At 35.9% G+C, this 12,937-nt stretch overlaps 1 protein-coding gene and 1 long non-coding RNA gene across 2 annotated transcripts in view; one reads left to right on the top strand and one right to left on the bottom strand.

Moving 5' to 3' along the window:
* LOC116094957 overlaps nucleotides 1-12,937 on the bottom strand; it is a 60,986-nt gene that overhangs the window by 36,619 nt on the left and 11,430 nt on the right. The window lies entirely within an intron of this gene.
* Nucleotides 1-12,937, top strand: part of Ca1 (carbonic anhydrase 1) — a 37,348-nt gene that overhangs the window by 22,033 nt on the left and 2,378 nt on the right. The window contains exons 3-7 of the mRNA XM_031376366.1: nucleotides 5,961-6,021; nucleotides 6,436-6,633; nucleotides 8,022-8,140; nucleotides 10,650-10,745; nucleotides 11,295-11,357. Of these exons, the coding sequence (XP_031232226.1) occupies nucleotides 5,985-6,021; nucleotides 6,436-6,633; nucleotides 8,022-8,140; nucleotides 10,650-10,745; nucleotides 11,295-11,357 (513 nt within the window). The 5' untranslated portion in view covers nucleotides 5,961-5,984. The remainder of the gene's footprint in view (nucleotides 1-5,960; nucleotides 6,022-6,435; nucleotides 6,634-8,021; nucleotides 8,141-10,649; nucleotides 10,746-11,294; nucleotides 11,358-12,937) is intronic.

The following is a 12,937-nucleotide window of genomic DNA, read 5'->3' as shown; positions in this document are numbered from 1 at the left end:
CGTGCGTGCGTGTGTGTGTGTGTGTGGTAGAAATACAAACTGCTCAGTCTGTATAATGTTATTATACGTATATTATATTAGTATTGAATAACTGATTGGTGTGCTTTTCTCTGAGGAAGAGTATTTATTTCTCTAGCTCTCAACATTCCTCAGCCACCTGTAGTTTTGTCTAAGGCTGACACTTCCTGAGCTTTCCCTCTTGCACAATTAGCATATCTATTGGTATGATCTTTTAAGTCCAGTTAGGGAGCTGTTGGTTACTGTCAAAGGATGTGTGCCACTACTTCACCCTCAGAGTTTTTATGCCCTGCTGGTTGCTGATGCGGTACCATAAAAGATAATCCTTCGGGAGGAACTTTCAGGTTAGATCCAGTGCAGGGGCGTCTGAGGCCTATGCCTAAAGTGCATGACATCTTCAACAACAGGGATTTATCTTTCACCTCTGAGGGACAAGCAAGGGCAACATCAATAGCCTATAATGCTTTCAGAGACTCATAGACACTCTAAGCAACCACTCAAAGGAGGGCTTCTAATATCTAATGTTGGTGTTTTGGTTAGCTAGTTCATGGGAGCACTGTCAGCCCGTATGGGGAAATTTTATTTAAACACGTAAGTATGTGTATATAAAAACTAATGTGTATTGCATGTACTTGCTTGTTAATTATATATGTATACTCAGAAACTTGGTCAGAGCCTTGTTCTCATTCAAACATATCTCTTGGAAATTAGATGAGAGGGATGGTTCTTATAGCTCCCACGTACAGCTAATGGGGCTACCAACACTTATGAAACACACTTGATATTTGGGGATCAGCTACTGTTATTTCATAGAAGTGAGAAAGAATAAGACTTATACATGAGCACTTTTTTTAAAAATCACCATCAGGTGAATCTAAGACAGGTCTTCTGAAAATTATATATTAAGAAACATGGGACTTAAGAAAGTACATATTTAATTGCCAATGTATTTTAGGAATCTACTATGATTGGATAAAAAAGTTTAGGAGCTGGTATCAGAGGGCAGTAAAACTTTTTGCTTTTAATCTCAAGATAGTTTAGCGGAAAACCCAAAGAGATACATGAAAGATGTTATGACAAAATCACTGGTAAAAATGTCCTTCACCTTCTTTGATATTTACACTTGAAAACTTTTCTCCTTTTAGATTTGCTTGTGGTATTTAATTTAAGCTGCAGTAAGCAGATTTGTTATGCAATTGTTTGTATTTGAGGCCACATGCGATCACTACAACTCTTTCGCTTTATGTAATTGTCTATTTGCCTGGGAGTTAAAATCAAATTCTCTCTTCAAGGTTTTACTCAGTGGTTTAAATACAGTTTGTGTCTTATGAAGCCTTTCTTGTATTTTATTTTGCTATAAAAAATGTTGCTTAGTGATGTCATTTTGTTAGAGGGCACATTAATTCCTTAATCGGTTATGGAAGCTAAGATACAAATGCTATTTCAGAGCTTTAAAGATATATATGAGGGAGTTCCAGTGAACAATGAAGACATTGCTGGTTATTACCTTAAGTGTTGAAAAAAAAAATCCATATTCTCAGAGGGAATTTCCAGCTGGTTATTTTAGTTAACATGACAGTAACTAAATATATTCAAAATTTAAAATTTTCTTATATTACCAAATTACAAGATTATGCATTCTTCAAATTAAAAGCTGTGGATTCAAGAAGTTATTTGTGTAGAGCTAAACTGGTTACTAATTTTAAACATTCACTCCCGGGTTTAAAAGTTACCCTCAAAAGTACTGTGTTCTAAGATAGAAGTATATGTGTGTCTATGTGTTTGTGCTAAAAAATTCCCTTTAATCACAATAGTAGAAGCCTTAAAAAATCATAGATTTCAAAATTGTACATTATAAAAATCCAGACTATAATTGAAGAGTTAAATGTTGACACATAAAGTGTCAAAATATTTGACACTTCTGAGGATCAAAGTTCTCACACTCCCAGAAGTGAATGACAGGGGCAGTTGGTCATTTTATCCTCTCATTAATAGGAGTGTGAGGGGAAGGTTCTTTCTCCTTAGTCCAAATGTGGTCAGGAGTTCACCTCCAGCAAAGCTCATTCACATGCTCACATATCCGCTCACCACACACCCCTGAGTTAGATTAGACAGCCTTGCTGAGCATCTTGCCCATCACTCTCTTTATGAAAATAAAATATCTGAGGTTTAAAGGGATCATTCAGTTGTTCTTGCTACCAACATTGAGCACCATTATTTTCCAGACATTAAAGGGAGAGAACACGGTGGTAAAAAACTAACTGGTCAAGGTCCTGTCCTCAAAGAGGTGTTCTTGGAGAGGCAGTTGCTAACACTAAACAAGTAAATGCCGTGCAGAATGGGCTCCTTCATCAACAGGGCATGGAGGCAGGAGGATGTATAGCTTTGGAGTGTTTCAAATTCTTAGGACCACTTGCTCAGATAGGAGTTGAATACCAATAACCCGGAGCCAATCTTACTTCAAAATCTGAAATTATAAAGTAAATCTATTAATTTCAGAATGCGACCAAAATAATTCCTAATGCAACAAATAGTACAAACAGGACAGAATGGTATGGCAGAGTTACTGGGGAAGAAGAGAGACTGTGGAGGATTTGGAAATGAAATGTGAAAGGGTAGCATTGAGCTGGAAAAGCCCTGACTCCAGGAGGCAGGTTCATAAGAGTAACAAACAGTCTTAGGATGGACATTAGAAGAGTAAAGTTAGCAACACATCCTCAATGCACATAAAGAGAAAGACCAAGATAGTGGAAGTGGCATGTGTAAATTTCAGATAATCCATTTTAATTGATTTATCAAAATTTTTGTCTGTCTTAATACAAAAATGTCCTGGCAAGTGACACTAAAGTGATTTTTAAAACTTTTTAGTTCTATTTTTTTAGCTCCTTAGTAAAAAGAAAAAAAAAATCTCTATTTTCTTATTATGTTTTAAAAGTAAACCACAGACTGTTCAGCTACATAAGCTATAATGATTATTAAGTTTAAATTTGCAATTAAAAATAATTCCTTGAAAAAGAAGAAAGAAAAAGACAGAACAGACCTGGGCTATGGGCATAAACAGAAACTAGTTCAAATGCTTGTCCTGCTTCTTAAACGAGGCAGATCTCATGGAACAGGCCTATCATTCCAGCTACTCAGGTAGCTAGGGAGAAGGCCACAAGGTCAAAGCCTGACTGGGTGACACAATGAGTTCAAAACATCCAGGGCAACTTACTGAGCCTTACCCAAAAATTAAAAGCAAGAGAAGAAAAAGAAAGCAGAAGATTGCAACTTGGCAAAAGAGCTTACTTACCACAAATTGAGTTCGTAAGTCAACCCTTAGCACTAAAGAGTAAAGAAAAACAAGAGTTGATACTCATCTAACACCTAGGGTCTCATCTATAAAGATTGAATGAGATCATTATTTTAAAGGCCCTAAAAAATTGAAAGCATTCAATAAACAGTATTCCTTTCTAGCCTCCACTGCTACCCTCCAGCATGAATTTATAGTGAAGTAGTTCTTATGAGTGGGAAAATTTTAGCACTTTTGAAAATTACTATTTTTTTTTAAGGATTCATTCATTTTATATATGTGAGTACACTGTCACTGTATTCAAACACACCAGAAGAGTGCACCAGGTCCCAGTACAAATGGTTGTAAGCCACAATGTGGTTGCTGGGAATTGAACTTGGGACCTCAGGAATAGCAGTCTAACCGATGAACCATCTCTCCAGCCCAAAAGTTCTTGCTTATCAATTAGGCAATTCTCCAGGAAAATTATGCATGTAATTCTAAAGACTGCAAGCTTTGTTCCATCAACTCAGTTGGTTTATAATCAAGATTCTGGAGCATATGGTTCAGTCTAAAAGGAAATGCAAAAGCTGTCTTCCATGTGTCCATTGATGGTTTCAGGAAAGAAACTGTTTAGAAGAACAAAGGCTATGTACATTGAATATCTTCTTAGAACGCAAAGGCAATGCAAATGTCGTAACCCTTGGTGAGTATAGTGGAAGAGATCTAGGGATCAAAGTTCAATAGATGGAAAATTAAACATCTTGCCTTTAGCTTAGACCTAAAATAATGATAAAGGTTAAGTGGAAGTAGTGTTAGGGTTGAACCCTCTTTAAGTTTTACAGCTCTCTCTCTTTGATTCTTTCCTTGTAGGAATGCTCGAATATTCCCTGAGTACATAATAAAATAAAGGGTCAGGTAGGTAGGAGTCACAGAAGTTTTGTCCCTAAAACTTTAAATGAATTACCATGCCATATAAATGTTAAGTCATTCCTACACTGAAACATCATATAATAATACACGCATGCTGCTCCTTTACAAAACCATTGATTAACATGGTAGTTCAATTTAATGTTTAAAGAGATGATTAAAAGGTGTTCATTACACATAGATAGGAACTGTAGAGCAAGGTTAATGGTGATAGATTGGGTTCTTAAAATGAAGAGTGGGCATTAAGTCACAAAACAAGGTAGGTAATGTGATTATTAGCTGGATTTAAATGTCCACTTTGTTCCTGCGGCAGGACACAGTCATCGTCATTAAGGAGCAACAGCATAACTGGTAGGCCTGGCTAACATGTTTCTTAGTGCATATTCCTTCATGCTTGTAGCAGATCAGCTCTGCAGTGAAGGGGAGAAAGGTGCTTCTTATTTGGGAATTTATGGTTCTGGTGTTACTTCTGAAGAATGTTTTTTGGAGACTTTTGAAAAGAAAGACTTGCCCTGATTCTGACATATCCTGGTTGGGTTCCTTTGCCTCCCTGGCAAGCATTGTGCAACTTCTCACCACTCAATGGTGCACAAGTGAGCAAGGTGAGTTTTCACCTTAGTGATCACACCGGACCGAGCTTATGAGCACTGTGGATGCAGAAGCAGAATTAGAGAAGACGAGTCCATGCCTCACTCAGAGTGATGCCTGCGGTAGTGTAGTGAGGGAGGCAACTGAGCTAGAGGCTAAGATACTCACACGCACATTTTAGAAAAGCAATGCAGAATTATGTAAATTTTTCCTGGGCAATTGCCTAATTGATAATAATGAGAACTTTCAAGAGTGTTAAACTTCTATTAATAAGGAATAGTTCACCGTATATTCATGCAGCAGTGTGGCAATGGAGCAAGAGAGTACTGTTTACTTTTGATTTCAGTCTGTTGATGTCTTGCTAGTTGTGGTGAATTCCTTCAGCTTGATTCAGCTATGAAACGATAATTCTTACTTTATAGGAATCTTATGTGTGACAGTAAAATAAAGTGATATGGAAGTGCTCCATAAATTGCAGGGAATGATAACGAGAACATTGTTTATTCTAGGTGGAAAATATTCCACCATATTCAACTTTGATTATAACATAATCTTCATTATTAAAGAATTATTTCTCAGAGTAAAAGGACTATTTCTAACCTGACAGGCTACTATTGTCCTAAGAGTTTACATTGGAAGAAAACATCACACTGGCAAATTCTTTGGAAGTCATCTATAAAATGTATCCTTATGAATAACATTATCTTACAGATAATTAATTACTGGTTCTATTAACTGATTTCAAATTAACATCATGATATTCATTCAGTTCTGTCCATAACCATGTCAATTCATTTCATTATTAAATTGCTAACACTGCTTAGTATTTTTATTCTAGGAAATTTGATAAGCTTCAGTCAATATTCAGTCGTCTTCCACTAGCATAGGAGAACATGACTAGTTTAATAATATCCATGATTTTGTTATTTCATTTTTATATTACAATAACATAAAACAATTCATGCTGACTTGCCCCAATAGACATTTTACAATACCATCTTATTTTATGTGTATACTTCCTGATAAGCAAAGTTGATGAAACAGTGAACTATTACAGGAAGACAAGCTTCTATAAAAACCCATGGTGTCACTTAAGATCTCTGCTGCAGGCTTCAGTGCAGTTGGTTATTCCACATATCATTTCTCTTTACAGGAATCAAAAACTAAATAGGAGAATATGGCAAGTGCAGATTGGGGATATGATAGCAAAAATGGTAAGAGTACTTCTTTTACATCTATCAAAATAGTACTTTTTTCTCTTTTCTAATAGAGGACGTATTAATCATTTAACATTACTGTATGGTCACAGGTTAATGGTGAGAGTCATTTTTGAATAATTATAATATTCTTGTATGCATTTTTAGTAGTTGGTCTTTGGCATGAAAATGTATTTAGTATGTCCATACTACTTCTAACTATGATCGTGTAGATGATTAGGCCTATATTGTTGATATCGCCAAATATACTGTTTATTAACATAGCAACAAAAGATATATTTTGAAGTACTGGATGCCATTTAAGAGACACGAATAAACCACAATCTTATAAGCAAACAGTCAGTTAGTCCTGATACTTTACATGAAGCTTGCTGTAAAATTGTGGTTGCATGGATGTGTTTGTTCATGTAGGTCCTGACCAGTGGAGCAAGCTATATCCCATTGCCAACGGAAACAACCAGTCTCCTATTGATATTAAAACCAGTGAAGCCAAACATGACTCCTCTCTGAAGCCAGTCAGCATCTCCTATAATCCTGCAACTGCAAAAGAAATTGTTAACGTGGGACATTCTTTCCATGTAATTTTTGATGACAGTAGCAACCAATCTGGTAAGCTCAAAGACAATTATGGTACTTGGTTCCTTGGGACCTACTAGCTGAATTTATTTTTTTTTATTGAAAACGTATTTTGCTCTTATATAATACACCTTGACCAGTTTCCCCTCCTTCTACTCCTCCCAGTTCCTCTCCACCTCCCGTCTCCCTTCTCCATTTCCTTTCAGAAAAGAACAGGTGTCTAAGAAACAATGAAACAGGATACATAAATACAGGGCAAATGCCCTCCTATCAAAGCTGGACAAAGCAACCAAATAGGAGGAAATGAGTCCCAAGAGTAGGCAAAAGAGCCAGAAGAGCTTCAGAAACACCACAGTATACCATGTATTTTGCACATGTATTTGTTAATCTCAAAATTATAATATCTGGGAAGCATTGTAGCCTCTTGGAAGATGGCTTGCAGAGCTCCCAGCTCCGTTTTCTCTCAATCCTTATTAATAAGCCATTCAATCTATTCTGGGCATTCCAGAATCTTTGTGCTGTATCTGAATAAATAACATTTCTTCAAAAGAGTATAGTAAGTAAATCATTATGGGCATGAAACCAAAAGGGCAAATATTCTAAACAGAAAGAGTAGATGAGCACAATGATGAGACACGTGACATACAAATCCCCCTCATACCCTAGACGCTGCCTTGTTCCTTGCCACATGGTCATCAGTATTTATTGAATAAGGTGTTAAATGTTTATTCTCTAAGAGTTCCAGTGGTGTAAAATGAAATGCTTACTGTACTTTCCTACAAATTTCTAATTTTAAATGTTAGGGCTGTGCCCATTGTTAATACTGAGTTAGGTCTAGTCTTGTGATTGCTTCAGTAATCATATGATTGATTGGACAGACTCCCCAGGCTGGATGGTCATTCAGACCAAAAAATTTTAAAGTGGCCTTGCCTGATAGGCAGTATCTCTTCATCCCTAGCCAAGAGGCTCTCAACAAAATGCTCAAGTTACATTGTTATATCTTTACTAATTATATAAAACATGTAAATGGAACATGTTTAATTGATAGAAATTGCTATAAACTCTGACACATACTATCCAAGGAGTACATTTTAATGAGTGAATACACTTGCAAATTAATGGACATCCAAGGAAAGCCCTGTGATCCTATAACATCCCCTGTGAAATTTTGGTAACATAAGTAGGTAACTTTGTGGTTCCTGTCCTAGAATTTGTGTATATATCATGAGCTGTATTATTAATGACATAAGCAGAAAGGCACGATATATGAATGTCATCATCGGGGATGTAGAGTGGGGGAGCACAATGAAAACATAACTTTGGCATCCCCTGGTGTTTACTTCCATCTTGTGTAACACAATGTAACATATTAAAGATGAACTAGAGATCACCTGGCTGACAGTAACTCTCTTTCCTTCCAGTTCTGAAAGGTGGCCCTCTTGCCGATAACTATCGGCTCACCCAGTTCCATTTTCACTGGGGCAACTCAAACGACCATGGCTCTGAGCACACCGTGGATGGAACCAAATATTCTGGAGAGGTAGTGTGATAGAACAGTGAGAGCTCTAGAAAGACCTCTGGTACTACAGAAGTTACCCTCATCAGAATGCTTCGAAGGGGAGACCACGCTGGTCTTTATATGGATGCCTAAGTCCATTTAAATCAAACACAGTACACAAGATTTTGCAATGGAGGGACATTTTTCTATACAAAGAAATATCTTAACTTGTAAAGGAGAGCTTATGAGAAACCTCAACATCTTTCCAGCTTCAAAGATTGTCCTATCATTTTTAAGACTCTGACAGAACTGGATATGCCACTGAGCTCTATTTTACTTCCCAAATTTACCATTAGCATGTGCGTGTAGACACAAGAACACTGGCATAACACAGTAGAAAGTGCTGGACTTGAATCACAGAGCTAGGTTTTAATGGTTGTAAGGGAGCAAGCTGTATATGTGTATGTGTATATATCTTTTGAAAAACTAAACACACATACATGAAACTAAAAAGTTTCACCTTAGGTGGAGATAAAAATGATAAAATATTCACTTATTTATATGAATGCATAATGTGTGTACCTAACTATGGTTACATATAGATAAGATGGCTATTTTAGTTTTAATTTAGTAAAATGAATAAATGACTTTGAAGCTTGTTTTTTTCCACTTAACAATATTTTATCATTCTCCAATTTAGAAGATGTAATTCTATTTCTTTAAAAATAACTGCTTAGTATTTCAATTTGTTTGAATTTGAATATCAGAACTTGTTTGACTAGTGTTGCGATGAACAATTATAATATCTGCTTATTATATTGCACTGTGAGTTTTGTTGTTTTTAATTTTTATCAAAATGGTTTCAATTAGTGAATTATGCTTATATCTGAAGTACCAAATGGAGTAACTATGTAAGAGAGATTTTTCACAGAACAGGTTATAAAATATATGCTATTTATTGAGATAAAATTAGAAGCCAGGGGATTAAATACAGATACAACTTGTTTGGGGTGGGTTTATTTTTATTTTTTAAGGTTAGAGAATGCCTTTCAGTGTTGCAGAAGTCTATAAAAACTCTTTCCTAATTTCCCCTCTGCAATACTGAAGTTGGACTAAAGTGGTTTGGAAGCCTAAAGTATTTTGTTTTAGGAAGGATACCTATGAGTATTCATGGAATCCAAATCAGAAATTATATTTACTCAACTAAGTTGATAAAAAAAATCTAAACCAATGACAAATATTTAGTCACAAAGTTCAATGCATTATTTACTATTCAGCTCAAAAACCTGTGTGGGCTACACAGAAGTTCAAGAGTTACTGCAGGTAATGAGTGACAGGTTCAGGTTCCTCCCTTGACCTTTATGGAGTCAAAGCTGAGCCACTTACTGGCTGTATAACTCTTCTCATTTGTAGAGTTAGGTACTATAGAGTTAATCTCCTTATCCACTTACTGAGAGAACACTTACAAGGCACTTAGGCCAGCTTGTACGTCATAAGTCATAAGTGCTCAATACCATCACTTGCTGCAGAGGGCAAAGCATGGGAATCAATGCCAGGGATTAAGTGCATAGTACCAGATGGCAGTGTGGGTGCTCACATAAAATTGTCACTGAGTGAGAAGAGTAGTTAACGATGAAACAACACTTCAATTAGGGCTGGAAAGTAGTCTCTATCAAAAGGAATGCTCTAATTGCTCTCTTTTTTATTCATTAACTATTTATTGAATCCTTATAATATACTAGATATTTATTTTTAAAGGAACTGAGTCAGAATCTGTATTTTGTAGAAGAAAGAAATGGTTTTAAAAGATGGGAGGGAAGAGAAGAAGGAAAGAGAAGAGGTAGAGAGAAAGAAGAGATCAGATAAATAGCATGAAAAGAATAGATTTGAATTATGGTAGTCACTTTATATTGGGTACTCAATTTATTTGAGGCATGTCATTTGAGTTCGGTAGAGACAAAGGAAGGAAATTCCAGGAACTTAGCAGCTAATACAAAAATCTCAAGATATGAACAAATGAGAAGGTACACTCTGCTAAGCAAGGAGGCCAATAAATGTGTAAATTATGAGATTTGTAATATCTGTGGTAATTTTTGACTACTCAAGTGTGTAGTGTTACCTTTCTATGAGGAGAAAGAGACAGATGTAGCATGAGAAGGTGAGATGTTATTTGGCCATGTGACTCCTCAGATTTCTGTTAGACACTTACATGGAGATACCAAGACAGTATCAGGAACACATTCAGGTACACACTGATGTACAAGTCTAAAATCCCATCAAGAATTTTGGCTGAAGAATTTGACTGAGAGGATCCTGGGAAGGACACTGCTATGCCCAAGCTTCCAAACAAAGAGCTTCTTACAAAGTTATTTCATGTAAGAGAAAATGAGTTCACCTTTTATCCTAAAGTTAGTTACCCGCCAGATTAGGGTTCATGTGTATTTTATCTACCTGTGCCAAGATATAGCTTCAAATATGACACATTTGCATGCATCTTTTTCTTTGCATCAGGAAAACTCATAACAAATTATTTACATGTCGCCTCTTCTAGCTCCACTTAGTTCACTGGAATTCTGCAAAGTACGCCAGTGCTGCTGAAGCCATCTCAAAGGCTGATGGGCTGGCCATCCTTGGGGTTTTGATGAAGGTGAGTTGAGTTCTCATACCACTCTCTCTTGATTTTTAAAATGGTAGATGTCCTGAAATTTATCATTTAAATTCATATATTATCATTGAAGAGATGGTCTGATAAAAGTCATCATCAGACTGGATGACTAAATGACTTTTGGAATTACAATATTTGAAGGTGACTTTCGTCAAACACTTATTGATAATATGAGAAAAAATGAGTTAGGTATAACTAACAAGAAGTGAAAGTAAAGATGTAGTTTGTGTCATAGTTTTGATAACCCTCTAGAGTTTATCTTGTGTAGGTTTCATCATCTCATTCACCATTAAGTTTGGCCATGTTTTCAGTTGACTATGTTTTTTTATGCGTGATGAGAAATTTACAGAATACAAGATCCCATAAAGACACATACCTCAAAGAATTTCCTTTTCTGGAGCAAAACAAAATCCCGTCTTCCTCTCTTCAGTTATTGACGTTAACTGAAAAATTATATTTTAACTAAAAAGAGTGTTTTACAAACCATGATCTCTATCTTATACTTTCTTTCTTTTTCCTTTAATTCTCCAGGTTGGTCCAGCCAACCCAAACCTGCAGAAAGTACTCGATGCCGTAAACTCGGTTAAAACAAAGGTAAGGAAACTAAGCAAGCTAATTTAATTCTGAGAACAGCAACACCACAGAGAAGTGCAGGAATCATTCAGCTGCCTGTTTGTAACAGGAAGCATCAAGCCAGGTATAGAAGCTACCAGCCACAAGGTACCATGGAGCCCTTGCTCGCACCAGAGAACCCAATGCAGCAGTTGGTTGACAGGACTCGTGTTTCTTTCCGCAAAGCACATTCCTCAGTCATTTCTAGATCTGTTAAAGACTGATCACACTCTAGTGAAAGATTTCTGCTCCATGAAGGAAAAAACATGTTGATTTCTTTAGTAATGCGAAAATATGGGCAGGACATATTTGAGAACTATGATTCTGAACTAAACTCAGAACCCTGAATAGGTTTTCTGAAATGTCCATCTTTAGCAGTACGGTTTTAACATTAAATCCTAGACCAAAGGTCAAGGTGATTTGTCATTTTCTTTCACAATATGGAAAGCTATTTTATCTTTATGTAAAATAAGTTTGTTTTGTGCTGAGTTCGTAAAATAATAATAAAATAAACAAAACAAATTTATATATAATAAAGTGAGGTATGGAATATTTTAAACTCTACTCCAGAGTATCAAAAGTACATATAATTAAAGTAGAAGTAATGAGGATAAATGCAGGAAATAAATACAAGAAATAAAATGACAACTAAATACAAAATACTATTTTATCAATAAATGAAAATTTTATTCTTTGGAATAAGCAGCAACAAGAAAGAATGATTTAAGCAGCTTTGGTAAAGGAAAACTGGCACAAATACAAAATGCTATCCGAGGGGCCGGCAAGATAGTTCAGTAAGTAATGGTAATTGCTTGAGCCATTAGAACTCACACAGGAGCAAAAAAACTAACTCCTGTAGATTGTCCTCTGACCTCCACATATACATGCATACACCTATGCCCAGACAGATATATAGTTAATTAATTAATAAGAGGGAGAAATTCTATTAGAAACTTCAAAAATATTATATAGATGTGGAAAAAATTTTTTGAAGTGAAAACTACTTATAATAGAACAACAGTAGATTTTAAAAGTCAGACAAAATGAGTGGTAATCATAAAAAAATATAAAATTGTAAAATGACCCAAAAGAAAAACCAGATAGATCAAAACTCTAAGAATAAACTGAAAAGACATTAAAAATATATCTATTAAACAAAACTCCATGCCATTTCCTATTTATAAGAATATTTATTCAACCTTAGAGAAACCATCAAATGGGGTTGGGGACAAAGATAAAAGCATTTTCCATGCAGGCACTAGGGCCCACTAACATGCCAGGTGTTCATGGTATCTCACCCATAATCCCAGAGCTTGGAAGAGAGAGAATTGCTTGTGCCAGCTGCCTAGCTACACCAATCTTAGCTGAGAACTCTGGATTCAAGTGAGAGACCCTGCATATAAAATACTACAAAGAGCAATCAAAGAGTCCAGCCACCATCCTTAGGTCTCACACACCTGCATGTATGCCTGTATGCAAGTATGAATGAGTACATATACACACATGCACACAAACCACACACAGGTAAACTTGCAAAAAACTAATAAGTTACAAAAAAAAAA

This window comes from Mastomys coucha, unplaced genomic scaffold (genome assembly GCF_008632895.1).
Source record: "Mastomys coucha isolate ucsf_1 unplaced genomic scaffold, UCSF_Mcou_1 pScaffold17, whole genome shotgun sequence".
Taxonomy (NCBI): domain Eukaryota; kingdom Metazoa; phylum Chordata; class Mammalia; order Rodentia; family Muridae; genus Mastomys; species Mastomys coucha.
This window is presented reverse-complemented; position numbering and strand designations above follow the sequence as displayed.